The sequence below is a fragment of the Dipteris shenzhenensis genome, chromosome 3 (genome assembly GCF_047967505.1).
Source record: "Dipteris shenzhenensis isolate YYH24624 ecotype China chromosome 3, Dip_SZ_1.0, whole genome shotgun sequence".
In the NCBI taxonomy this organism is placed as follows: domain Eukaryota; kingdom Viridiplantae; phylum Streptophyta; class Polypodiopsida; order Gleicheniales; family Dipteridaceae; genus Dipteris; species Dipteris shenzhenensis.
In genome coordinates, this window is record NC_141598.1 from 20,232,508 (window position 1) to 20,258,382 (window position 25,875).

Genomic DNA, 25,875 nt, shown 5'->3' on the forward strand with positions numbered 1-25,875 from the left:
GGATGCCCTAGTATATTTTCACTGTCATTTTTTGTTTTACAATTGAGGTGCTAATGTGGTGATGCTTTGTTTTTGTAGTGACCTCGACTTTATTGAATTTCAAAGAGTATCCACACACACAAGCCCTACATCTTCATGAAAGGATACCCTCTAGCTGTGCACAATGCAAAGGCCAGATAATTAGACAATGCACTATAACCAAGACACATATTCGAGATTATGGTCACTTTCAATCTCCATTTCTGATTGCTTTGAATGAGGTGTGAAAGGTTTTACCATGATGCTTTCTCTTTAATAATTTTATTTCCTTAAATTTATGTGCCTTTTCACACACGATCTAATCATAGGGAGAGGCAAGAGCTATGCGTGACCCTGCTATGCAATATTGCTCCCATGAATCCTTAGAATTTGGGTGATTAATCAATTTCAAAATATATTGGAACACATGACAAATAAGTAGGGGGGAACCCCCCTTCCCTCTTTATCTGCTATTCCAATGAGATACAAATGGCCATTCAATTGGATGGGACTCATTCAGCCAACTTGGATCTTAGGACAAAACCCAACCTTTGGAGTGAATAATTATATAGACTCATGACCCTTGCCTACTAGACTGAAATCAAAATTGCAATTCAAGGCTTCAATCTTTCCTTAGTGTCAAGTCCCATCTTTGTCTACTAGCTATAAAGAAAAGGCTGACAAAACATGATTTCCAATTTTAATTAGCCTTCCCCATTCATATGTACTATGGATACCCACACTGAATTTGTTTTGGTATAACCCAAAACATTAGGAAGAGGCAAAAGGATTGTTAATGTCAGCAAATAGCTCTAGACTCTAGAAGTAGTTTTGTCCAAAAGTGGTGACCGTTAACAAAGACCTTCAAAGTGTGGAAATTCAACATATCTTGGCAAAAGGGTGATTTGTTAATAGTTGGGCTGAGCTGGCTATGGCTAAAGCCTAGAACACAAAGATCTTGTGAGTAATATCTAAATTGATCATGATCATTCTCCTTAGTAGCCTTCTCCCAAGCTAAGCTCGCCCTATGAAGAATACTGAGGATCGTAAGTCAAGATGGGAAGTAAGAACAAATCTTGAGGCTCAATGGTGCTCAAATTTGAAGGGCCACATCCATAACACTAGTGTGTGAAGAAGGCATTGTCAAGTGCCTCTGACTCATATAGAGCAAAGGCACCAAACCCTCTGCCCCAAAGAGCTACTCCCTGCATTAGAGTGAAGGACTCAAATGAGACTAATCTATAAACACCTGTCCAACCACCCTTGACAATATGGAAATTCCACAAACATTGCTTGTTCCTCTCCAAGTAGGCATCTCATACATAATGAGGACTTGCCCATCTGCTGAAACCAAGAGCCAACTAGAATACGTCTATGAATAGTTAGCCAAAGAAACTTATTAATCCCCCAAAAATGAGACCCAAAACTCAATAGGTGATGCTCTAAAATTGCATGTGCTTGCTAGTACTGAACAAGTGTGGGTAGATAGATGGGTGGCTCGCAGTTGAATCTAGTATCTATGGGGTGGACCTAATGACCAAATACTCCCCAAGAATCCTATAAACGTGATCCCCTACCAATGTAAAACATGTTGATCCAACAACTGAGGTGTCTGAGGTAAAGTATGAGAAAGGTGCTAGTGCTCGTCCTTCTCCTAAACATGTGTCCTACTTGTTGAAACACCCAGACCATCCGAAATCACTAGTCTAAGGGTTGTGAGGATCAATAAGGGTCTCTCTCCAAGCCTAAGAAATAGCTCTCATGATTAGGAGTCCAAGGAAGCAGTCCATATCTACAAGTGATGATATCATCTGTGATCTCTTAACCTCCACTGAACCAATCACTAATACTAGACAACCCTTGAGAGTGTCATCATACCATACCAAGGGTGACACCCTCATACAACTATGAACAACTAACTCCTCCCTAGTGAATGGACTACTTGGATGAAAGCCTGGGAAAAATGATCCCAAATCTGGACAAGTCTTGTCACCATCAGAGAAGTGTCCTAACAATGATGGCCCACCGTGAAAATCCAACTACCAATTAGTGCGTGAGCTTTGCTGTCAATTCTTCATTCTTTAGAGTAGCAATCGGGCTTAGGAGATGAGTGCAAAAACACAAGCATGGTACTTATCTAAGCGTGGGTGTGGATGAGGATCATGAGTCACATTCTTTAAAGTTTTGATTAGTAAGTGTGAGCTTGTGAATCCACATTACAAGCAAGTGCTACAGTTTAGAAGGTGAATGGGTTCCTTTTGGGAAAGGCTTTCTAATCTCACCATTAGAACCTTACACAAACCACTCCCATTCCCCTTTCCTATTTACAAGTACCACCAAATATATAAAAGCCCACTAGAACGCTTCTTTTCCAAAACCAAACCTAGTTTAACATGTAGATGATGTCACCCTTTTTTTCATCATTGTATGTAACCTTAGGTTTTTATTTTATTTTCAATATAAAGCGTATTTTTCTCCATAGTGTGTTGTGTTTTTTTCGTATCGGGATTGAAATAACCTATCTAGACAACAAGAATCAAAACTTTGCAAAGGACTAGGTGTACGCACATGCTATAAGATAATAAAATATAATTTGGCCCACTTTTCTACAAATAATTTAAACCCACTCTTATCTCGTTTGAGATCTGCAATAAAAAACGTATATATTGGGCAAACATAATCTAATCCAGTAATGAAAAATCATTAGTACTTGAAACTGTAGAAATAAAATAAAATTAATCCAATAAACAAGTACTACATGACAGAAGAAAAGACAGCTCAATGATAGACATACAATGTTGAAAAACGATGCATGAAACCATTCTACTCTATTAAACTTGATCATAGAAGGCAACCAACTAACTTAGCAAAAACCTAGCAATCTCCAGCTCTATATAGTTCTTTGAAAACTCTCCGTCAGAATAAAAATTTGGAAATAAAGCATCAAATCCATATGATCAAAGCTTCTCTATTTTCATGTAGATTGGTTTGCTTCAAGGTTATTCTCCTAACTGCTGAGCAACGAACTCTAAAACATAGTCATACTCACATGCGTGTGGGTCTGCATGTAGGCCCGCGCATTTGTGTACATTAGGAAGGGAAGGGACGGGGGGGTGGGGAGAGAGAGAGAGAGAGAGAGATTACTATCTCACAATGTCCATTTTCAAAATAGCAGCTATATTTATATATATTGTTCCAGATGGCAAGTACATAACAAATCATCTTGACTCAGGAAACTGTTCTTCAACCTTGCTACATAAAACAAGGCCTTTCTATTTGTAAAATTCAAAATCTGTATCAGACTTCTTCACATTGGATCTGTAACCCTTCTCGAAATCTTTTGGAAGGATCACGTAACGATTCTTGCGAACAGCATGCATCCCCGCCTCCTGGCAGATAGCTGTTATCTGCAATGGACAGAACGAAAAATTTGTTTTCAAGGAGCAGACAGCATATAAAGAAACAACAGCATCAGGTTTCATAACCATGGACAAAGGTGTAGAATGTACAAAACCGTTTGTAGATGACTTAACCCAAGAAAAATGAGTTTTTCAGAAACGACCTAGAGAAGATGCCAGTGCTGAGCTTAAAGACAAGGTGAGCCGTCAGAGGGAAATAGTATTCAAGAGGCACTCTCCCCATTCCTCAATCTGCTGCTGCTGCCCCTAGGCTAGTATTTCCTCCCTCCTTGCTGCACCATCTCCTCCCCTTCTACTGCAAATTCTTTAGACTGTGAGAGGGGATCATGTGAACCTAGGTCTAGCTCACCCATAGCATTAGGACTCAATGACATGACACAGAGTCTTCAGGAGAGCACAAGCAATCAACAATCAAGGATTGTTTCCCCTTTTAGAATCAATTGAATGTACAAGGTCAGACGTTGCACTGCTCCCAATTTCATTCACGACCAACAAACAAATTCTGTCTCACACCAGAGCATCCTCAACAACACTTTCACCCTCCAAAGGAAAGCACGTTGGACCCATAACTGGTGTTTGTTGGACCCATAACTGGAAACACCAAGTCCCTTTCTCCACTTTCAGAACTTGAAATATCCACCATGCTTCTCAGAGGTGAAGATACCCCTCTGCTACTCAGTTGGAATAAAGGAGTAAGCATTTAATACATGATGACCCATTAAATAATTTTGGGTATGCTAGACCAAGAGGGAATAGAATCAACACATTTAGATTTTCCTTGGGTGGACGAATTTGTAAAACACGAATAACTGCTATTAAGCAGGTCTACAGAAAGCCCAGCCTTTCTCCTGGTACATTTTTTATGGTTTCATCTAGCAGACACAACCAACCTAAGATGTAATGGACAGAGGAGTACAGCTGGAGACCTCAACAAAAAACAGAGGTTAGCGGCTGGCTTTGTCTGGATTCATCAAGAATAGATGGTCAGATACCCTCAATGCTACGTAGTCATTGGGACACAAATAAACTGCATTTCTAGAAGAAAATTAAGTTATTATATTGGTATCAGCCTATGTTTTGGATGCACCAATTCACTTGCATATGGATAACACCACCTATTCTCTTTCAAGAAACAGAGATGAGGATATCATGAAAGTCGCTTTCATCCACTCTATGGTAGTTGAGGATTCTGAGTTGGAGTGGACAAACCTTCAATCTTTAAAAGCCATGCAGCGTGAGACACTGGAAACTTTGTTTACAAAGCCAGTATTGGGAATGTAGTGAGAGACTGAGGAAAGAAAATACAGCTCATTAAACAGGCTTCTGCTCTAATAGAAACACAATAAATTGAACAAAAGGGTGTTCCTTTAGAAAACCAAGGTTAGCAATACCACTACTTCCTCATTTCAATCATTGGGCACCAAAAGATTCCAAACACGTACCTCTGCAGCGCTAATTTTGTCAGGTCGAGAAACATAGTCTTCAAGATCCACCTCATCACTGAGATTCATTTTAGCAGTACAGACCTACATTATACATCACGTAGGGATGGCAAACATATAAAGGTCAGATTCAGTTAAGCTGGAAACACCTCTTTATTCACATAGGACAAGAGATATCAACTCTCATGCCATGCTCTTGAAGAGTCGCTGAAACGAAATATCTGAGAAAAAATACAAACCTGAAATACAAGCCGTTTCTGCCGTCGGTCTGGCAATGGAAATTCTATCTTCCTATCCAGCCTTCCAGGACGAATAAGGGCAGGATCCAATGTGTCGGCACGGTTTGTTGCCATTATTACTTTTACATTGACAGTCTGATCAAATCCATCCATCTGCACAGAACAGAGTTAAATTCTGTGAGCCAGATCAAACAGACTTGAACTCTTCATGCATATTTATTTACCAGAAAAGTGTTTCATTCCTATGCACTAACTATATAGATGTAATAAATGGCAGGTCCCATTAACTTCTATACAACATGATTGAAAAAAAATAGTGAATTTATACTGTCTCACAATAATTCAAATACCTGATTCAACAGCTCCATTAAAATACGCTGAACTTCTCTGTCAGCACCTGTTTGTGCATCAAAACGAGCTGTGGCAATCGCATCAATTTCATCAATAAATATAATGGATGGGGCGTTCTCTTTTGCAAGGCGGAAAACATCTCTCACCATCCGAGGACCCTGTTTTAGAAATACAACAGGCTCATCAGAAAAATTGAAGGACTTGATAGAGTGAAAAGAGCATCAAAGTAAAACTAAGATAACAAAATCGATAAAAAACACCTGTCGCACAGACTCAAAACTCAAGCCATAGTGTCATCAAGAGTTCAAGTGGCCAACTCACATTTTCAAGCAAGGCTAAAAATGTCACGGAGGTAATATACCTAGATGAATCCAGGAACATTCCCAAACTCATCCTCTAAAAACACAACATAGTGCAGTTTCAATCTCACGAGAGTCACTCATAAGATTGAAAACCATAAACTCCATCATGCATAGCAGGGACTAGCTACTGGTGTAGACCATAGTATAAAAGTATGCTCTCACACATACAGATCCACACACCCACACATACTTGAGCATCCATTTATACAAAGTCTTCGTACTGAGTTTCTATCGGCACTCCGGAGGTGAAGGGCAAACTCAGCCATGACGAAGGCTAGCACTAAAGGAGAAGGCTAATCAAAAAGTAGTCCAAATCTCTTCATTCAAGCTACAACTGAATGCTAGCACTAAAGGAGAAGGCTAATCAAAAAGTAGTCCAAATCTCTTCACGGAGGTAAGTCAAGTGTTAGAGCTAGCTAGTATGAGGTCATCAGGCAAGTTCTAGACTAGGCTTCCCAGACCCAGCGAGCAATGTAAATAAGAACAAGATACACTTGTCTAGATTGAGCACCAGTTCACTAAAAGCTCTAGATTATGATCAACTAAAGTCCAAAATCAGGTGCCTCACTCTGACCAGCGGAGCATGGCCATATGGAACTCACAACACTGGAAGCAATCATTCATGATGTTCAATTTGAAGCATTCAAACTTCTTCAATGATAACATTTTGCAGAGTCTGTCTATCAGAAGAGCTTCACGAAGCCATTTATGTTGGAAACTGAAATTCAGCTGAGCAGGGGTAAGAATGATGGGCGGTAAAATGCAACACTGCATCCTGTAAGCCGTGTGCCACTGCGTAGAATCATAAACCATGTACACTCGCCCGCCACAGAAATTTTAGTGATGCTTTTGATTCTCTTGCTGCTCAACAAATTTATAATCAGTTTGAACTTAATATGACTTCTATCAAGCGAGTACAATTGGGATATGATAAGGTAGACGCTTATTTACACAAGTTGATCGTAGGCGTAGCTTTGAGACCTGTTGATGGACATCATGATCCAGCTTTCGAGTGGAGACAAAGGACTAGTCTCTTGCAGCTGCTGTTTTTCCAGGCATTGTTTGCTGCCATATCACCAGCCCTCGGGTTGTGTTGAAGCGTCTTTGCAGACCAAACAGCAGAAAGATGACTTTACATCACCTTGTCTGATCATAGCATCAGTTAACAGGATATAGCTAGTGACTCATTCATGATTTATGGCAAACACCGAGTATGATGGCGGGAAATTGGAGGTAGCTAATTAGCCACTTTGAAAGGCAATGGTCAAAATTTTTTGTCATGGAAAGCTTTTGAAAATCAGTAGTACAATGCCTTTATGAACACATGCAAAATGGTAGACACGTGTCGATACCACTTGTAATCTAGAAATCCTTCCTACCTCTCTCAAGTATATTGGCACCTGTTTGAATCCGAAATACTTCATGCAATATTTGCCATCAACAGCCTAAAACCCCCCATCGTAGACACAATCGTGGTGAGCCTCAGCCCTGCCATCTGACCTAGCTCTCCTCCACTCAAAGTCTCCAAAATGACTAGGGAGACCGAGTCCTCTACTAGGCGTAAATTTGAGTGTGGGGATCTCCAACCATCAATGGGGCCTCTAGGACAATGTGATAAAGGATAGAAGGTCCATATATCCTTGGACAGTCCAGGAAACCACAAGGAACCACATAATGCTTGGACTTGTCCATGATAAACCCATGGTTCTAGATAAACTAGACTTGATGATAGCAGGAGCTGAGTGGGTCTCTGTCATAAAAGAAGAACCCTCTCTAATAATGATAAGCACTTGAATGTAGTCCTATCCTTTGCCAAACTAACTTGTACTCATGCTTGACCTAGTGTCAAATTGGTCATGACGGAAAGAATGTGTCGCACCTGCCACCACTACACGATCCTAAAGAGCTTGTAGACGTTGCTCATGATGTTGCCTGTCCTCAAGGGAGAGGGACATCCTGATGGCGGTAATGAGCTCCTCTTGCTAGACCAAAGTGGCCACCTTCTGGATTCCACTCCTTCAGTAAAAACAAATTCACCTATTAGCGTCGAAGAAGCCCAGAAAGGAAAGGTGCAAGAGGTAAAAGGGAAAGGATGGGAGAGAAGACAAAAAAATCAAGAAGGGAAGGGAGACCGATCCCAAAAGGAAGAGGGAGGACGAGGCCCAATAGACCAAAAGGGCTCAGCAAGTACAAAGACTAAACCAAACAGGGGCGAGAGGAATGCACAGGGAAAAGCCAATCCCACCAGGCAGGCATGGGATAAAAAAGAACCCACAATAGTTCCAATGCCAAATGGTAGTAAGGAGACCCGGGGGTGCTAAGCAAGGCCACCCCGAAAGGGCCCAAATGGGGGGTGAATACCAGGTATGACACAGCCTTTGACAGAGCCCCAAAATAGGCCACCTGCTATCATACAGGCCCAAGGTGGCATAGAAGGGGCAAAGAGCCGGCACCAAGGGAAGAGTGGGTGTGGAAGGAGGGGGTGGCTGAAACCCTGGTCTTGAAAGAGGGGTGGAAGGAGAAGAAGCACACAGAAACAGGGGAGAAACGGGGGGATGAACAACCCAAAAAGGGCCGTCACAACTCAAGAAAGGGGCGAGCACAAGCACAGAGAGGGAGAAGGTCAGCATGAGAGTGGAAGGGTGGAGGCAAGCTGAGAGGAGGTGACAACCAGAGAAGCTAGTGGCTATGAGCAGTTTGAGCAGCTAGGGGGCTGAATGTAAGAAATCCTAGATTTACTATATTTAGAAATGTGCTAAGGAACAGAAAGGAGACTGAAATAGCAGAGAACAAGGAATATTTGTATTGCTTGAGTGTCTATAGTATCTGTAGTGTGTCATCCATACAATTGGGCCTCTCTTATATAGAGAGTGAAGAGTCACACATGAAAAGGTGTGTACTCCAAAGTGTATGGTGTAACCCTTGATGAGAGGGTACATTACAATAGGAGTGTCTCTTCAATAGAGTGTCTCTTGTGAAGGGTTGTGCCTCATAGGAAGTGTCCCGTCGAAAGGGCATACCCTTCCACAAGTGTCCATTCATCAAACAATCCATAAGTCTAGAAATAGAGAAAGGAATACGTCACAAATCGTGACATCCCCTCCCACTCAAAATAAGACCCTAGTGGAGATAATGAACTGATGTAGAAAATATCACGGTAAATTCTGAAAATACTGTTGTAAAATGTCAGGGTACTGCTGTAAGTCTTCATCAGATTGCCAAGTAGCATCGGAGTCGTCCAGATCTCGCCAAAGAACAAGGAATTCCATAATAAGTCCATGTCGAGTCTCTCGCTGTCGATGGTCCAGAATACGCTCAGGAATAAGGAGAACATAATCGTCTTCGATTTCTGGGACATAATCACCTGCAGGAGGAACTGCTTCATCGCCTGGAATGTACGTCTTTAGCCAAGAAATATGAAATGTCGGATGGATTTTACCCCATGATGGTGGTAATTCCAATTTGTAACTTAAAGGTGAATTTTTCTTGACGATCCGGAAAGGTCCATAGTATCGCAACTTAGGAAACACAGACTTAACCGTCTTATAGCAATGTGGGGCTACAAATAATAGCACCATGTCACCAGTGTCAAATTCTAGGTAACGTCTATGTTTGTTGGCAGACCGTTGATACCGCTCTTGCGCTTTTCGCATATGATCCCTGACTTGGAGTAGAATGTCTTGCATTCCTTGAACCAGTTGATCAGCTAGGGCCACTCGATGTTGAAGTACAAAATTCGTTGGTACAATCGGAGTGTGTCCATAAGCTGCTTGGAATGGAGTCATGTTGATGGCACTATGGAAAGAGTTATTATAAGCAAACTCAAGGAGTGGTAGATACTCTTCCCAAGCTGCTAGGCATGACTAAATATAATGTCGAAGCATTTCTTCCAGAACTTGGTTGACTCTTTCAGTCTGGCCATCTGATTCTAGGTGGTAGGCTGAACTGAACAGTAGAGTTGTACCCAAAGATTCGAACAGTGAAATCCAAAAGTGACTGGTAAACTTAGGATCTCTGTCGGATATGATATTCTTGGGCAATCCATGGTGTCAAAAGATGTGTTGTATGAAGAGTTTGGCGATGTCCGGAGTCTGTGCACTGCTTTTGCAAGCAACAAAGTGGGCCATTTTGGACAATCAATCAACAATTACCATAATCTGAGTATTACCTCTGGAGGATCGTGGTAGTATTGTAATGAAATCCATGGAAATACTTTCCCACCTTTCAGTTGAACTGGAAGAGGCTGAAGAAGTCCTGCTGGAAGTCGTCGGCTTGCTTTCATTTGTTGACAAGATAAGCAAGATGTAACCATTTTGATGACGTCGCTTTTCATCTGAGGCCAGTAGTATGTTGCACTGAGTAACCTATAAGTCTTGTTGATGCTTGGATGGGCAGCATAAGAAACTAGATGATGCTCTTTTAACAAAAGACGTCGAACATCCTTGTCATGTGGTACACAGACGCGATCTTGATAATACAGAAGGTCGTCCGTATAAGAATAGGATGAGAAAATCTTCTGTTCGGAAGTCGAAGGTTGATCTTTTGAAAGAATTTGTACTGCTGTGCCGAAGTCTTTATCATTGAAATACTTCCCTTTGAATGAATTCGGAACATCTACAGATAATGTAGAGATTACCATAGCTGATGCTAGAGTTAACCTGCTGAGAGCATCTGCAACTACATTGCGTAGTCCTCGAATGTACTCAATGGTCATGTGAAAGTTGGCCAGAAACTCAACCCAGCGTGCTTGTCGAGCGTTCATGACTGGCTGAGTAAAGATATACTTTAGAGAGTGATGGTCTGCCTTAACCACCGAGTTGGCTCCCATGAGATAATGTTTCCAAGAGCGATAAGCATGTACGACGGCAAGAAACTCCTTATCATAAACCGGGTATCGGGTTTGGATATCAGAATGTTTATGGCTGTCAAAAGCAATAACTCTACCTTCTTGCATCAAGACTGCTCTTGTAGCGATGTCGGAAGCGTCAGTCATGACCTCAAATGGAAGGTTTGGGTCAGCAATAGCCATAACTGGTGTGGTAGTGAGTGCTTGCTTGAGTTGTTGGAAACTATACTCTCAACCTTCTTGGGATCCACAGAGATGCCTTGAGCTGAAATAACATGTCCCAAATATTCGAGTTGGGTCCTGAAGAACTCACTCTTCTCAATGTTGATGTAGAGAGAATTTGCGCGGAGAACTACAAAAACTTGGTGAAGATGTTGTTTGTGCTCATGTAGGGATCTGCTGAAAACGAGGATGTCATCGAGGTAAACGATGACAAACTTATCAAGGAAAGGCCTGAAGATGTCGTTCATTAGTGTCATGAATGTGGCTGGGGCATTGTTTAACCCAAAAGGCATGACCAAACATTCATAGTGTCCATACTTTGTTTGAAAAGCTGTCTTGTACTCATCGCCTTCTTGTATGCGAATTTGATGATAACCTGAACAAAGATCAATATTTGAGAATTGTGTTGCGTGTAGAAGTTGATCGAAGAGGTCATCGATGCGAGGCAATGGATACTAGTTTTTTTTAGTGAGCTTATTGAGGGCTCGGTAGTCGATGCAGAGGCGCATTGACTTATTCTTTTTTTCCACAAGTAGTACAGGAGATCCGAAAGGGCTGCGACTGGGCCAAATGTGACCTTTGTCGAGTAGTTCGGTCACCTGTCTTTGGATTTCTTCATTTTGAGTGTAAGAAACCCGATAAGGAGGTTTCGACGATGGATTACTGTCGGGAATAAGTTCGATTGGGTGATCCACTGGTCATCGAGGTGGTAACTGCTTTGGCAATTCCATGGAAAAATATCCAGGTAGGGCTGAAAAAAAGGTTGGTTGAGGTATTCAGGAGGATCCTTTGTTGGTGTCTCCTCTACTGCCGTAACCAACGGAAGTGAAGTCTTTACTTGACGTTTACGAACCCACTTCTTTACTTGTAGGGCAGAGGCAACTGGGGTTGAAGGAGAGTCCCTAGAACCAGTTAGCTCAATAAGTTTTCCCTGGTGGACAAACTGGATAGTATGGCTGCGAAAACTAATTGATGGATCATAGTCGTAGAGCCACTGTTGTCCAAGTATGACATCGTACCGAGAAAGAGGCATGATGTCGAAGTTCAACTTGTCCGTATAATGTTGGATGCGAAAAGACAAGTTTTTGACTCTGGTGTTGCACAAGAAGGTAGTTCCATTTGCGAGTTCAATCTGATAGTCCATGAGACTAGGACTGGTGGTCAATCGAAGTTTGTCGACCATAGAACTAGCTAGGAAGTTATGAGAGCAGCCACTGTCGATGAGGATAATGACCGTTGTTCCACGAATCGATCCTTTAACACAAAGTACTTGAGTGGCCACGGAAGGTTCGGGGTTGCTAGCAAGGCTCAGGTGGATAATATTTGCCATTCGAACAGCTTTGCCTTTCTTGTCTTGTGCTGGGGTAGGATCTTCTGTTTGGGAAGTGCTAGGTTGCATATTGAAATTTTGCTTTGGTCGCTTGGGATAATCGAACCATCTATGGTCGCCTGTACAGATGGTACAAAGTCCTTTTGTGCTGGGGTTGTTCTTATTGTCAGTGGCCACACCTTTATGTTGGGGATGACGGTTGTCACCACAATGTAAATATCCTAAGTCAAAGTACAGTTGACCATTTATTTGATCATAATTAAAGAGTTTTATATGTGTTAATTACGGTCAAAGAGTCATTTTAATGGTCAAAGGATTGACTACGGTCAAAGATACTTGACTCTAGTCAAGTAAACCTGACTACGGTCAGAGAGTGTTGACTTCGGTCAACAAGACTTGGCATGCGCCAAGAGGGGTTAACCCGGTTAACCAAGATGTGCCAACCTCGGTTGGAGAGACTTGGCTATAATTAAGGCGCCTTGACCCTTGGTCAAAGCTCTTTAATTATAATCAAGAGTGTTGACTCCGGTCAACCAGAGAAAACATATATATTTATTTGTATATATATTTGTTTAGATGTGCACATGTGTTCAGTGGGGACGCCCACCGTGACTAGGATTAGTCCACAGTGTGTTATTTGCATGCAAAGCGCTAACAATTAATGGGTACCATGGTGGTGCGTTTTAATTAATTGTTGCAGGTACTAGGAAGGATTATTTTCCTAAGCGAAAGGGGAGTCTGACAAGCACCTAGGAAGCGGTTCGTGGACCGAGAGCTTTGAAGACTCCAGAATGGCCCTAAGTGGCTTGTAATAGGATTTAGTCTAGATTTTAGACAAGTGGCATGTTGCCAATTTGAATGGGGTTTGAAGCCCTTGTAAAGAAGGATTTCTTTTCACGTATGAAAAAAAAAAAAAAGAGAGACTTACGAGACAGCTTCCTGCTGAACTTTTGTAACAGTTTTTCTGAAAGTAATAAAGACCTTCGGGGGGGTCCAGCCCGACAATTTGTCCTGGGCCCTAGTGTTTGTTCAGAGAGAGGGAGTGAGGGAGAGCCTTTGGAGAGTTAATTCCCGTCGAAGGAATAAAGTCAAAGCTGTTTCGTTGTATTGCTGGTTGTATTGGTATCAGAGCCTGGGATTCGCCATCTTTTCAGGTGGTGACGATCCAAGAAAGGCTGAAGGGTGTTTGGTTGGGTAATCAGAAGATTATCGGACCTTTAAATGTTCTATTTTGCCTGTTGCAAATTCCGTCCAAACAGTGGACAACGAGATTCTGGCTCTCAAGTTTTAGTTTTCAAATGATTGCTGACCATCTACCCTTGGATGCACCGACGGAGGCTATACGCAGGACGGTGACCAGGCAAAGTACGAAGGTTCATACGGTCCTTCAGTTGGTAAGCTAAACGAGGAGTCGGGGGCGTGGGCTTCAGTCATTCCTTGGAGAGATATTTGTCCAAACAATTGCGTGACGCCTCGGGTGGGACAGCGATACCTTCACGCATCGGTTAGCTGGTTCGCTCGCTGACGGACGATCATCGCCTCTCTAGAGACACAAAAACCGCGACGCCCGACGACGATTAACCCACGACCAAGGTTTGGGCAGGCGTTGACGTGGCAGATCTGACACGTGGCGCTGACGTGATGCTGACGTGGCAGCCAGCAGGTACACAGTGCACCAGATGACGTGGCAGTGACACGTGGCGCTGACGTGGCGCAGTACAGGTGGCAGACAGCTCAGATGCTGACATGGCACTGACACGTGGCAGCCAGCCTGGCAGACCAGTGGTTAAGTTAACCCTGGTACAGTTAAACCCTGGTTGGTTGACCCGTGGTTAGTGAAATCCTGGTTAAGTTAACTGCAGTCAGTTAACTCTGGTTAGTTGAACCAGTATCTAGCTAGTTCAACTTTGGTCCAGTTAATCTGGCCTAACCAGATCAGTTTGGTTGGTGTAACCAGAACCAGTTAGTCTGGTTAGATTAACTAGCAGTTACTCCATCTGGTTACTGTTCTTTCAAAAAAAAAAAAAAAGACAGTTGCAGAGACAGTTTTGGCTATCAATTTTCTCTTGCCTGTCAGGCTTTTACTGTCAGAAAAGTAGCAGAAAACCAGAGAAAAGCAGAGAAAACAGAGATTTGCAGAAAAAGGAGAATGCATGCCTTTGAACAGTAAAAAGCAGGGAAAAACAGATGCCTTTTGAAGCCATCTGCAGCAGCCAGAAAAGGGCAACATAGTTGATGATGCTTTGGCAACTGTGTGGGTACATGCTTTGAACTGACAGCCCGTACTGGCATAGATTGTGAATGCAAAACACCTCTTGTTGAGGTACTTTTTTCTGTTGGAAAAGCAAAGGTAGTGTGCATTAATTACTTGCACAGTGTGAGAAAATCTGCAGATCTCAGAATATGGATCAATCACCTATCCAGTGGGATTCTCAAGATAGGGATGTGCATCCAAGATAGAGGAATGCGCCACAAACTCAACAAGAATTTGAACAAATGGTACGCACTCGTATACAAGAGCTGGAAAATCTTAAAAGGGATCCCAGGGCTCAGCATTTGTTTCCAGCAGAGGCTATGCCTAATCCAGTATATGACGTGCCAATGCCAGAGGCACACTCTCGTGTACAGTCTGAGAGAGAGAGATCTCATAGATCTCATAGGAGACGGTCCCATAGTAAAAAGAGATCGAGGCATCGTCACCGATCTCCTAGTCCATCACCGTCTACCTCGAGTTCGACTTCTGTGTCTTCTTCTTCCTTATCAGATAAACCATCTAGGAAAAGAAGGAAACACGAGAAGTCTGGGAAGAGAAAGTCTTCCAAAGCGACCAGGGAATTTAAAGAGGGAGGAAAATCTGTCAAGTTTATGACCTACAATGGACAGTATGGTCATACAGACAAAGCATTGCAGTTTATCAGACAGTTTGATGCTGCATTTGGTACAGAGAAATTTTCAGAATCCTCCAAATTAAGAATGGTCAGCTTACACTTAACAGCAACGGCTAGTGCATGGTGGAGTGCACTGACTACAGATGGGTCAGCCCCAAGAAAGTGGAAGGGCTTCAAGAAAGCCTTCTACCAGCAGTTCATGCCTAAACAGTTCAGAGACCATGTTCTTCAAGACTGGGACAGCTTGCACATGGATGCAGGAGATACAGTGGATGGGTACAACCAAAAATTCTGGGATGCTTATTTGCAGGTTGCACCGTTCAAAAAGATCTCCAAAGGTACCCAGATGAGGAAGTACAGAGCAGGTCTCACTCCAAGAATTCAGGCAGTAGTGAATGCTTTGGGGGCAAAGAATATTCAAGATCTTATGCATTCAGCCTCAGTAGCGAGTCTTGTACCGCTACAAGATCCATCTACAGTGCCATCCTTGCATGCAGGACGTGCTGATAAAAAGAAATCTGATTTTATAAAATCAGAAAAGAAAGAGTCCCCTAAGGCTGAAAAGAAAGGGTTTCAACCTCAGAAGCCGAGGGGTACTCAGTTCTCAAAGACCTATAAGGGCAAATCTATATTTACCCCTGAACAGATAGCGGAATTCCGTAGAGATGGGAAATGCTTCAGGTGCGGTAAAGAGGGGCATGTGGCTGCCCAGTGCCCAGAAAAGCCTTCATCATCGAAGGGAAAAGAGGCAGAGAAGCCACGAGGACCGCAAAAGCCAATGGCGGGGGGTATTACTGATATACTGGGTCATGCTTTGAACCCAGAAGAACGAGAATTGCTGCTATCATGGGGTAAAGTTAGAGACCAACAAGCGCTAATTTTATTTGATCCAGGGGCTACTGATAATTTCATATCAGAGGATCTAGCCCTGAGGCTGGGAATAAAGACGGAAGAGTTAGGCAGGGCTTTGGATGCCGATCAAATGTTTTGTGGGAACCCTCTGCCAGTTACTCCCTTGATAGGGAAACTCCGTCTACATGTTCAAAGTTATGTGGATCAGGAAGACTTCTTCATTTCTCCACTGAAACATTATGATGTAGTTTTGGGGATGCCTTGGTTTCACCGCAAGGCAGTGAAGTTGACTCTTCCTGAAAGAGTGCTGGAATTTGTACATAGGGGGAAAAATCAGCGTGTAATTGCCAGGAATAAAGGGGATACTATCCCCATTGTATCTGATGTTTCATGCGGTAAAGCAATAAAGTCTGCAATTTCTGCGTACATGGTTTTTGTAAAAGAAAAAGAGACTGATATGCATGCTGAAATGAATGATGCAGACAAAGATAAGTTTCAGTTTTTGGTAAACTTTAAAGATTGCTTTTCTGATGTTTTGCCAGGGGAGTTACCCCCAGAGAGACCAGAAGATCATCAGATAGAGTTAATGCCTGGTAGTGAGCCACCAAACAGACCCCCTTATAGAGTCAGTGCGACTCAGAGAGAGGAGATTATGGCTCAAGTACAGGACTTGCTGTCCAAAGGCTTGATTCAGCCCAGCTCGTCTCCTTTTTGTTCCCCTGTACTGTTAGTACAGAAGAAAGATGGTTCATTCCGTATGTGTGTTGATTATCGCGCACTGAACAAAATGACCATCAAGAATAGATTCCCTATTCCGCGTATTGATGATGTCTTGGATCAGTTAAATGGAGCTTCAGTTTTCAGCAGGATAGACTTGAAGAGTGGCTACCACCAAGTGAGGATACAGCCTCAGGATGTGCATAAGACAGCATTCCGCACAACATTCGGGTTGTATGAATACTTAGTGATGCCTTTTGGATTGACAAATGCTCCAGCCACATTTAACAGAATGATGGATCGCATCTTCCGGAAGTACAGGCATTTTACTGGTACTTTCTTTGATGATATCTTAGTTTTCTCTAAGACAGAGGAAGACCACAGAGAACATCTTGCTATAGTGTTTCAAGAGCTGAGAAATCATCAGCTCTATGCAAACAGCAAGAAAAGTGAGTTCTTCTTGGAAGAAATCCACTATCTGGGGCATATAATATCCAAGAATGGGATACAAATGGATCCAGCGAAGATCCGTGCCATTCAAGAATGGCCAGAGCTGAAAACTGTGCATGAAGTTCGAAGCTTTTTAGGGTTGTGTTCTTACTACAGAAGATTTATCAGACATTTTGCTGATATCGCAGCTCCATTACATGACCTCACTAAGAAAAACGCAGCCTTCACCTGGGGATTATCACAGAAGAAAGCATTCAACACACTCAAGGAAAAGTTGACTACAGAGCCTATTCTGGTAGTCCCGGATCTTTATCAGTCTTTTGATGTTGATTGCGATGCTTGTGGAGAATGTGTTGGGGCTGCATTGCATCAGAATGGTCATGTAGTAGCCTATGAAAGCAGACGACTTCGGGATGCGGAAAGATATTTAGGAATCTATGAGAAAGAGTTATTGGCTGTAATTCATGCTATCCATACATGGAAACACTATCTTTTGGGTGCAGATTTTACTGTCAAAACAGATCACCAAAGTCTGAAATACTTTTTGACTCAGACCAAGCTTTCAGAGAAGCATATGAAATGGGCAAACATGCTGTCAATGTATCATTTTCAGATTGTCCATACTCCAGGAATTCGGAACAGAGTGGCAGATGCCTTGTCCCGAAGACCCCAGGTCAATAATGTAACTATTGCTTATCATCAGGACCTGGAAGGCATGAGGGAACAATATGCTCATGATTCTGATTTTGGTGAAATTTTACAGCAGATGCAAGAAGGGCAATCCACCAGTCACTATTCCCTGAAAGATGGGTATTTAATGAAAGATGATTGCCTATGCATCACCCAGGAGATGAGGAAAAAGATTTTGGGGGAATGCCATGCACCTCCCTATGCTGGACACAGAGGAATTACAGCAACAACTCTAGCACTAGAGAAGTATTTCTTTTGGCCAGGAATGCGCAAAGATATACATCAGTTCGTTACTGAATGCCTTACGTGTCAGAAAATGAAGTATGATAGACAGAAGGCACCTGGCCTACTTATGCCTCTTCCCGTGCCTCAGGCACCATGGGAAAATATTACAATGGACTTTATTTTTGATTTGCCAAGATCAAAGTCAGGAAATGACGGGATTTGGACTATCATAGACAGATTCAGCAAGCAAGCTCATTTCCTTCCGGTTCGCAAAACCATAAAGGCAGATCATATGGCTAAGCTGTTTATGGCACAGATCTTTAAACATCATGGTATGCCTAAGTCCATTGTTAGTGATCGAGACCCCAGAATGACCAGTCTATTCTGGAGAGCTTTATTTGATAACATGGGGACGAATCTGAATTTTTCTTCTTCTTTCCATCCCCAGACAGATGGTCAAAGTGAAGTAGCAAATTCTACCATTTTGGATATGCTGAAATGCTACGTGGGTGACCAAAGTTCAGACTGGGAAAAGTACCTACCGTTAGTAGAGTTTGCTTACAATAATACAGTACATAGCTCTACAGGGAAAGCCCCTTTTGAAGTCATATATGGGAAGGTGATTTTGCCACCTATATTGAGGACTAAAGATGAAATATTTGCAGCTGATCAGTTTGTGAGAGACCTCCAGACAGCTTACAGCCAAGTCCGGACAGCAATTGAAAGGTCTCAAGAGAAACATAAAAGGGCTGCAGATAAACATAGGAGACAGTTGGATCTCAAGGAAGGGGACTGGGTACTTTTAAAGTTTGAAAAAGCTAGGCTCCGCAAGTTTAAAGGCAAACAGAAAGTGTATGCAAAGTTATCTCCCAGATACTATGGCCCTTTCAGGGTTACAGAAAGAATAAATGACGTTGCATACAGATTAGCATTGCCAGAGCATTGGAGGATTCACAATGCATTCCATGTGAGTCTTCTAAAGAAATTTCAAGGACCAGAGCCTACAGAACCAGTATCAGAGGATCCACCAGAAGTGGATGAGCTGGAGGAAGTCCTTCAGCCAGAGCAAATTGTGTACCATACTGTACGTAAAGGCCCTCAGGGTAAGGAATTTTACAGGTATCTTGTAAAATTCAAGAATTATACGGCATTAGATGCCAAGTGGATGGACGAAGACATGTTATCCGATCATCCACAGCTTTTGGATGTTTACAAGGAAGCTTTTCAGTTGAGGTCAACTGAATAGAAGCCGAGGGGGATGTCACCACAATGTAAATATCCTAAGTCAAAGTACAGTTGACCATTTATTTGATCATAATTAAAGAGTTTTATATGTGTTAATTACGATCAAAGAGTCATTTTAATGGTCAAAGGATTGACTACGGTCAAAGATACTTGACTCTAGTCAAGTAAACCTGACTACGGTCAGAGAGTGTTGACTTCGGTCAACAAGACTTGGCATGCGCCAAGAGGGGTTAACCCGGTTAACCAAGATGTGCCAACCTCGGTTGGAGAGACTTGGCTATAATTAAGGCGCCTTGACCCTTGGTCAAAGCTCTTTAATTATAATCAAGAGTGTTGACTCCGGTCAACCAGAGAAAATATATATATTTATTTGTATATATATTTGTTTAGATGTGCACATGTGTTCAGTGGGGACGCCCACCGTGACTAGGATTAGTCCACAGTGTGTTATTTGCATGCAAAGCGCTAACAATTAATGGGTACCATGGTGGTGCGTTTTAATTAATTGTTGCAGGTACTAGGAAGGATTATTTTCCTAAGCGAAAGGGGAGTCTGACAAGCACCTAGGAAGCGGTTCGTGGACCGAGAGCTTTGAAGACTCCAGAATGGCCCTAAGTGGCTTGTAATAGGATTTAGTCTAGATTTTAGACAAGTGGCATGTTGCCAATTTGAATGGGGTTTGAAGCCCTTGTAAAGAAGGATTTCTTTTCACGTATGAAAAAAAAAAAAAAGAGAGACTTACGAGATAGCTTCCTGCTGAACTTTTGTAACAGTTTTTCTGAAAGTAATAAAGACCTTCGGGGGGGTCCAGCCCGACAATTTGTCCTGGGCCCTAGTGTTTGTTCAGAGAGAGGGAGTGAGGGAGAGCCTTTGGAGAGTTAATTCCCGTCGAAGGAATAAAGTCAAAGCTGTTTCGTTGTATTGCTGGTTGTAACGGTGATGACTTTGTGAAGAAGAAGAGACGCGATCCTTGGAGGAGTGCTTCTGTTGGAATCCAGCATACGATTTCTGAGACTTGTAGGGATCTTGAGACTGTCGCTGACCTTGATTACCCGAGTTTTTTCTAAACCTGGGGTTATCTTGAGGGCGAGCACCTTTGGCCATAGTAGAGTTCTGTGTTCGATTAGCACTCTGCCTCCCTGTGTTTTGAAAATCTGTAATGCGCTTTGCGTAAGTAATAGCGCCAGCTGTGGTGGTGATGTTTGCTTTAAGGACATCAATGCGTAACGAGAGATTTAGGCCTGAGATGAAAGCATGAAGGCAATCATCCTCAGTTAAACCATCAATCTCCAGCACCAATGTGGTGAACTGAGAGATGTAGGAAGACAGGAAGCCTGTTTGCTCCAACTGTCGAAGTTTTGAACGTGCTTGGAAGTCCGCATTGGCAGGTATGAACTGCTTACAGAGCACGTGTTCAAAACGTTCCCAAGTTAACACACTTTTGCCGTCCTTTAAGCGTCGTTGCCACCATAGAAAAGCTGTATCCTTGAGGAGGGAGGGTGCCAAGGCAATCTTTTTGCCTTCAGTGAGGTCAACAATATCAAAGTACATGCGCAGTTTTGCGAGCCATTGGTCAACTGTTCGGCGATTTTGTTGACCAGTGTAGGCTTCCGAAAGTTTAATGTCAAGTCTTTTAGTTTTGGAAGCTTGGAGTAAACGGTAGAGGGCACGGAGTTCAGTGTTTTCTACCTCTGGTGGGAATGAGTCCACATAGTCGTCTGGTTGCATCACGTCATCCTCTATATGTGTGGTACTGCGAGAATCTTGGAGTTGTTGGACTTTCTGGACCAAGTCGGAGATGCTATCCTGAAGCTGGGAAATTTGAAGTTGAAGTAGTGCTTCACCTTGTAAGTTGACTTCAGGGGTCTTTTTTGGACTTGAGTCGCTTATCTCCGGAGAGGTTGCACGCGAGCGTTGCGACATATCGGAGATCCCTGTGAGAAAAGCATGAACCTACGCTCTAGTTTGTACCATTCCTGGAAGAAGAATCGGGCTGCTCCCTGAGGTTGCTCATGTTGGAGGGGACAAGAGAAGTGGGATGGAACCAGCCGTGGAAATCTGGTAAAGGAGATCTTGTCTGAGGTAACATTAGTGATGCCGAAATGGGTGTTACTGCTCGTGAAAGTACAGGGGTAGGTTGCAGAGTCCAAGAATCTGAGAAAGGATAAGGAGCTGCTGTCGGGAGTGGAGGATATCCAGGAGGAGTGCCTTCAGAGTGTAAATACTATCTTGGGGAAGGTACAACCTGTATAGGAGGATATATGGGAGCTGAAGGAGGTGGAGAGTACCCTAGAGATGCTGAACCTGAGGAGTAAAAATCTCTCCAAAGATGGACAGCAAACTCGTGAGGAATATTGGGTTCTGGGTATCTACATGTCTCGTGGAACACAACCTGGACTGTGCTGAGGAAGTAATGTAACTGAGGTGCCTCACGCAGAAGGTATAGGATGTGGTCCAAGTCACTAGAAGGGCACGTGACACAGAAGACCCACGATGCAAAAGCTCCGAAATGGGCTGGTTGTGCAATCTGAACACGATATTGTGTGGTAGATGATGCCTGAGGTGTCCTTGAAAGGACGGGTGAATTACCAGGGGTTTCCATGCTTTAGGGAGAAGGCTTTCATTTGCTGTAATTTGATAATGAGCGTCAAATAACAATATGAAAGAGAATCCTTAGCAATAGAATGGAAAGAATCCACCTGGCATAGATTAGATCAGCCAATTAGTTGCATAGCAAGGCCTGAAAATCTCCGTCCGGAGGTCCATTTACTATCTTTGCAGGTTCACGTTGAAGTGTGAGCAGGAAAAAGGTGCCTGGCGAGACTTTCGAGGCAGATAGGGGCGTTGGCAGAGGCGTGGTGCAGAAAAGGGGTTTCCTGCGTTGATTTCAGAGGAAAAGTGCCTGTGGGGTGCAAGGAGCAGATCTGGGCCTTGCTGGTCGGAATTGGAAGGCAGCAAAAGGGCGCTTTTCACAGGCTAAGGTGGTGAGATAAGCCAGCAGGATTCAGGCTGGTCTGAATTGCGATAGAGGGCAGAACAGCTGCTGGGCAAAGGCAGGTATGGTGGCAAAAAAGGGGCAGCCTGCTTGCTTGTGGCAAAATTGGCTGCATGCTTCCAAGGCTGAATCGCGGCAGCAAGGGCAGTGATCTCGTGCTGAAAGACTGGCAGGAACCCAGGGCAGCAAACCGGCTGATGGGGGGGGGGCTGCGTATGGCGTGGAAGGGAGGCGAATCCTGCGTGACGAAAATCCGTACGAGCGTCAATCGTGGATCGTCATTTTTGTGTGTGGCTGCCTAGGTTGGGTGGTTGCCAAAAATTAAAGTGTAGGGTTAGGCCTAAGGTATGGGGCTGGGTTTTCCTTTTTAGCCCCTCTAGGTACCCTTTTTATAAGGTGCTTGGTGCCAAAAGGTGTGCCTATTCTAAGGGGTGTGACCCTTGGAATAGGTGTACCTTTTCATGAAGGGGTCTGACCCTGTTTTCAAAAGGGGTGTCCCCACACGAAGAAATGTGTCCTTTTTTCCACGATGGGGTGTGTCCCTTGGGTGAGGAGTCAAAACTCTTCATCAAAAGGTGTCCCTTGGGTGAGGAGTCGAAACTCTTCATCAAAAGGTGTGTCCGATGGTGGAAAAGGTGCGTCCCTTGGTTTTGGGACAGCCCAAGCACATGAAAAGACACGATTTTTGTCGTGTCCATTCACATCAACTCATGATGTGTGGGAGATGGAGAGGCCATTGATGACTTTAGGCAGGGTTGGCGCTAAAAATTTTTACGCTCATTCTCTCCATCTCTTCCATGCACAATGTGCATGGATATCCTTCTAGCGGAAAGAGATGTATCAGATCGGCGCTAGAAGGTGGAGGGCATTTCCTACAGGCAGGAGCGAAATTTGCTCTGATACCACTGTAAGAAATCCTAGATTTACTATATTTAGAAATGTGCTAAGGAACAGAAAGGAGACTGAAATAGCAGAGAACAAGGAATATTTGTATTGCTTGAGTGTCTGTAGTATCTGTAGTGTGTCATCCATACAATTGGGCCTCTCTTATATAGAGAGTGAAGAGTCACACATGAAAAGGTGTGTACTCCAAAGTGTATGTGCATGAAAAGGTGTGTACCCCTTGTGAAGGGTGTGACCCTTGATGAGAGGGTACATTACAATAGGAGTGTCTCTTCAATAGAGTGTCTCTTGTGAAGGGTTGTGCCTCATAGGAAGTGTCCCGTCGAAAGGGCATACCCTTCCACAAGTGTCCATTCATCAAACAATCCATAAGTCTAGAAATAGAGAAAGGAATATGTCATGTGCACGGATTCGTATCTGACGTGTACTAGGTACACAGAACTAGCTCAGGTTAGCCTGGGAAGGCTTAGAGCTAGGCAGGCTTGATTCTCGGGTTGAGTAGCAAGGGTACGAACTATTTATAGGTCTTCGCTATTTTTGGCGCCCGGGCCCGAGTCTATAAAAGAGGCCCAGGGGGTTCAGTTCTCAGTGTGCAGTTGGGAGCAAGTCTCGTTCCCAGGTGCTAGGTCTGATCCTGGATTGTGTCGCGGACGCGCGCCTGCATCTTAGCGTAGCCCAAGGCCCAGTGGCAGATCCAGGGCTTCACAGCGCCACCTGGTGGTATGGGACACCAGGCTGGTTTGGATCTGATTGGGAGTTCGTGCCAGTAGCTCAGCTCGTGGCTCGGAGGGGACATCTTCTGATTCGGGATCACATCCCGTAGATGTCACGGTTGGGTGGTGAGCAGCCTGCTAGATCTGATGTTGTGTGTGGTTGTTTTGCAGATCAGGGGTTTCAGGAGTGCTGGGACGTGTCAGTTGGTATCAGAGCCAACTCCTGAGGTAGGAACTTCTGATGCGAGAATTTTGACGGATTTCTCTTCCAGGTATGCCCTAAAATTCGAGATTTCCTGCTGCGTTTTTGCTGACTACCTGGGGAAGAAGGGGTGAAGAGATATCTGGAAAAGGAAGAAGAAGAGGAGTGAGATAGAATCGAAATTTCTGAAGGCTACGGAGAGAAGTTTAGAGGGAGGAGAAAGAGAGCAGAAAAAGAAGGAGAGATGCGCAGGAAATAGACAGCAAGGGAGGAAGGGATGCGGAGCCTAGGAAGGGGCGCTGTAGGCGAGGCACTAGAGGCGGGACAGCCTGTGTAATAGGCTGTCCACAGCCAGCGCAATAGGCTGTCCACAGCCAGCGCAACAGGCTGCGAACAGCCTGCGCCTAGGGCTGCGTGCAGCCTGCGCAGGAGGAAGGTGTTTTTTCCGAAAAAAGCACCCCTCCAAAGCTGGAGGGGCTCAGGTGCTTTTTTCGAAAAAGCATCCCTCCAAAGCTGGAGGGGGGCTCAGCCTTTTTTGGAAGCCTAGCTTCCAAATAAGGCAGCCCTGCACCCTATATAGGTGGGGGCTGGGTGCTAGGCTACCACAAGCATCCTCGAGTTTCGAGCCCCTACCTCGAGTTTCGTGCCCAGTCAGCCTCGTCCGTACAGCCTGCACCCTGTTTCGATCAGCTCCCCTGCATCAGCCCTTCCTGCGTCAGCCCTGCACAGCTCCCGCAGCTTCCGTACCAGTCCGTACAGCTCCAGCGACAGCCGTACAGCCTGTACGGACTGTTCCGCCTGCTCCTGTACCTGCTGCTGCTCCGAACAGAGGCTGCGCCAGCACCTGCAGCCACCGTACGGCCTGCGTCAGCAGCCGTACAGGCCACGTCAGCAGTCCGCACAGCTTCTACTGCAGCCTGCGCATCCGGTTAGCGGGTTCGGGGAGGCTCCAGGACTCGGGGTCTTCCGAATTGCCAGATTTCAGCATCTCCTTCCGTCAGCTTCATTCGGGACGGTTTTCTTCTGCTCCATCCTCTTCTGTGCTTCGTTTCAGTCAGTTATTTCTCTCCGTTTGTAATCAAATCAGATTTCAGCCATGTCTAATGCTCAAAATCCCGAGTTCACCATGGGAGAGCAGGACTTAGATTACACTCCAGTGGGAGAGGATGATCAGGGTCTCTATGACGACCTGATAACTAAGAAAGCCTTCAGTGAGTTTACGACTGCTCTTGATGGCAAATTCGAGCAGGTCAATGCTAATCAATCGGGGTTGACACAGCAACTCCAGGGGATACAAGCAACTCTGACTCTTCTGGCTAGCACTGTACAGGCACTCACGCATGTGGATGCCATGGCTTCAGTGCTAGGCCCGAATATAACTCCAGATCCTTTTCCAGGTGACCAAAAGTCAAGAACAAAGGAGGTAGTTGACACTTGGTTACACAAGTGGCAGGTACACTTCCAATTCCACCCCTATCCAGATGAGAAAAAGATTCAGCTTGCAGCAGGGTTTATGTCAGGTAAAGCCTTGCTTTGGTGGATGGACAGATTTTGAGGGCATCTTCAGGAAGGAGTTCCTGAAGAAGGAAGATGACTACGATATCGTCGGCAAGCTCAAGGCCCTCGATATGTCAAAATTAAATTTAACTTTTGAAGTTTATCTTCAAAGATTTAGGGATCTGCAAACCAGGGCCACTAAAATGGATCCAGTAACCTTGTTAGGTTTCTTCGTGGATGGTTTGCCAGACTCCTATAAGTTGCAGATA

General features: G+C 44.0%; 1 protein-coding gene across 1 annotated transcript in view; it reads right to left on the reverse strand.

Moving 5' to 3' along the window:
• Positions 1 to 3,174: 3,174 nt before the first annotated feature.
• LOC147903492 (26S proteasome regulatory subunit 6B homolog) overlaps positions 3,175 to 25,875 on the reverse strand; it is a 31,863-nt gene continuing 9,162 nt past the window's right edge. Inside the window, exons 3-6 of the mRNA XM_087372501.1 lie at positions 5,469 to 5,627; positions 5,119 to 5,271; positions 4,880 to 4,963; positions 3,175 to 3,425 (exon numbers count right to left, since the gene is read on the reverse strand). Coding sequence (XP_087228627.1) covers positions 3,291 to 3,425; positions 4,880 to 4,963; positions 5,119 to 5,271; positions 5,469 to 5,627 — 531 coding nt within the window. The 3' untranslated portion in view covers positions 3,175 to 3,290. The remainder of the gene's footprint in view (positions 3,426 to 4,879; positions 4,964 to 5,118; positions 5,272 to 5,468; positions 5,628 to 25,875) is intronic.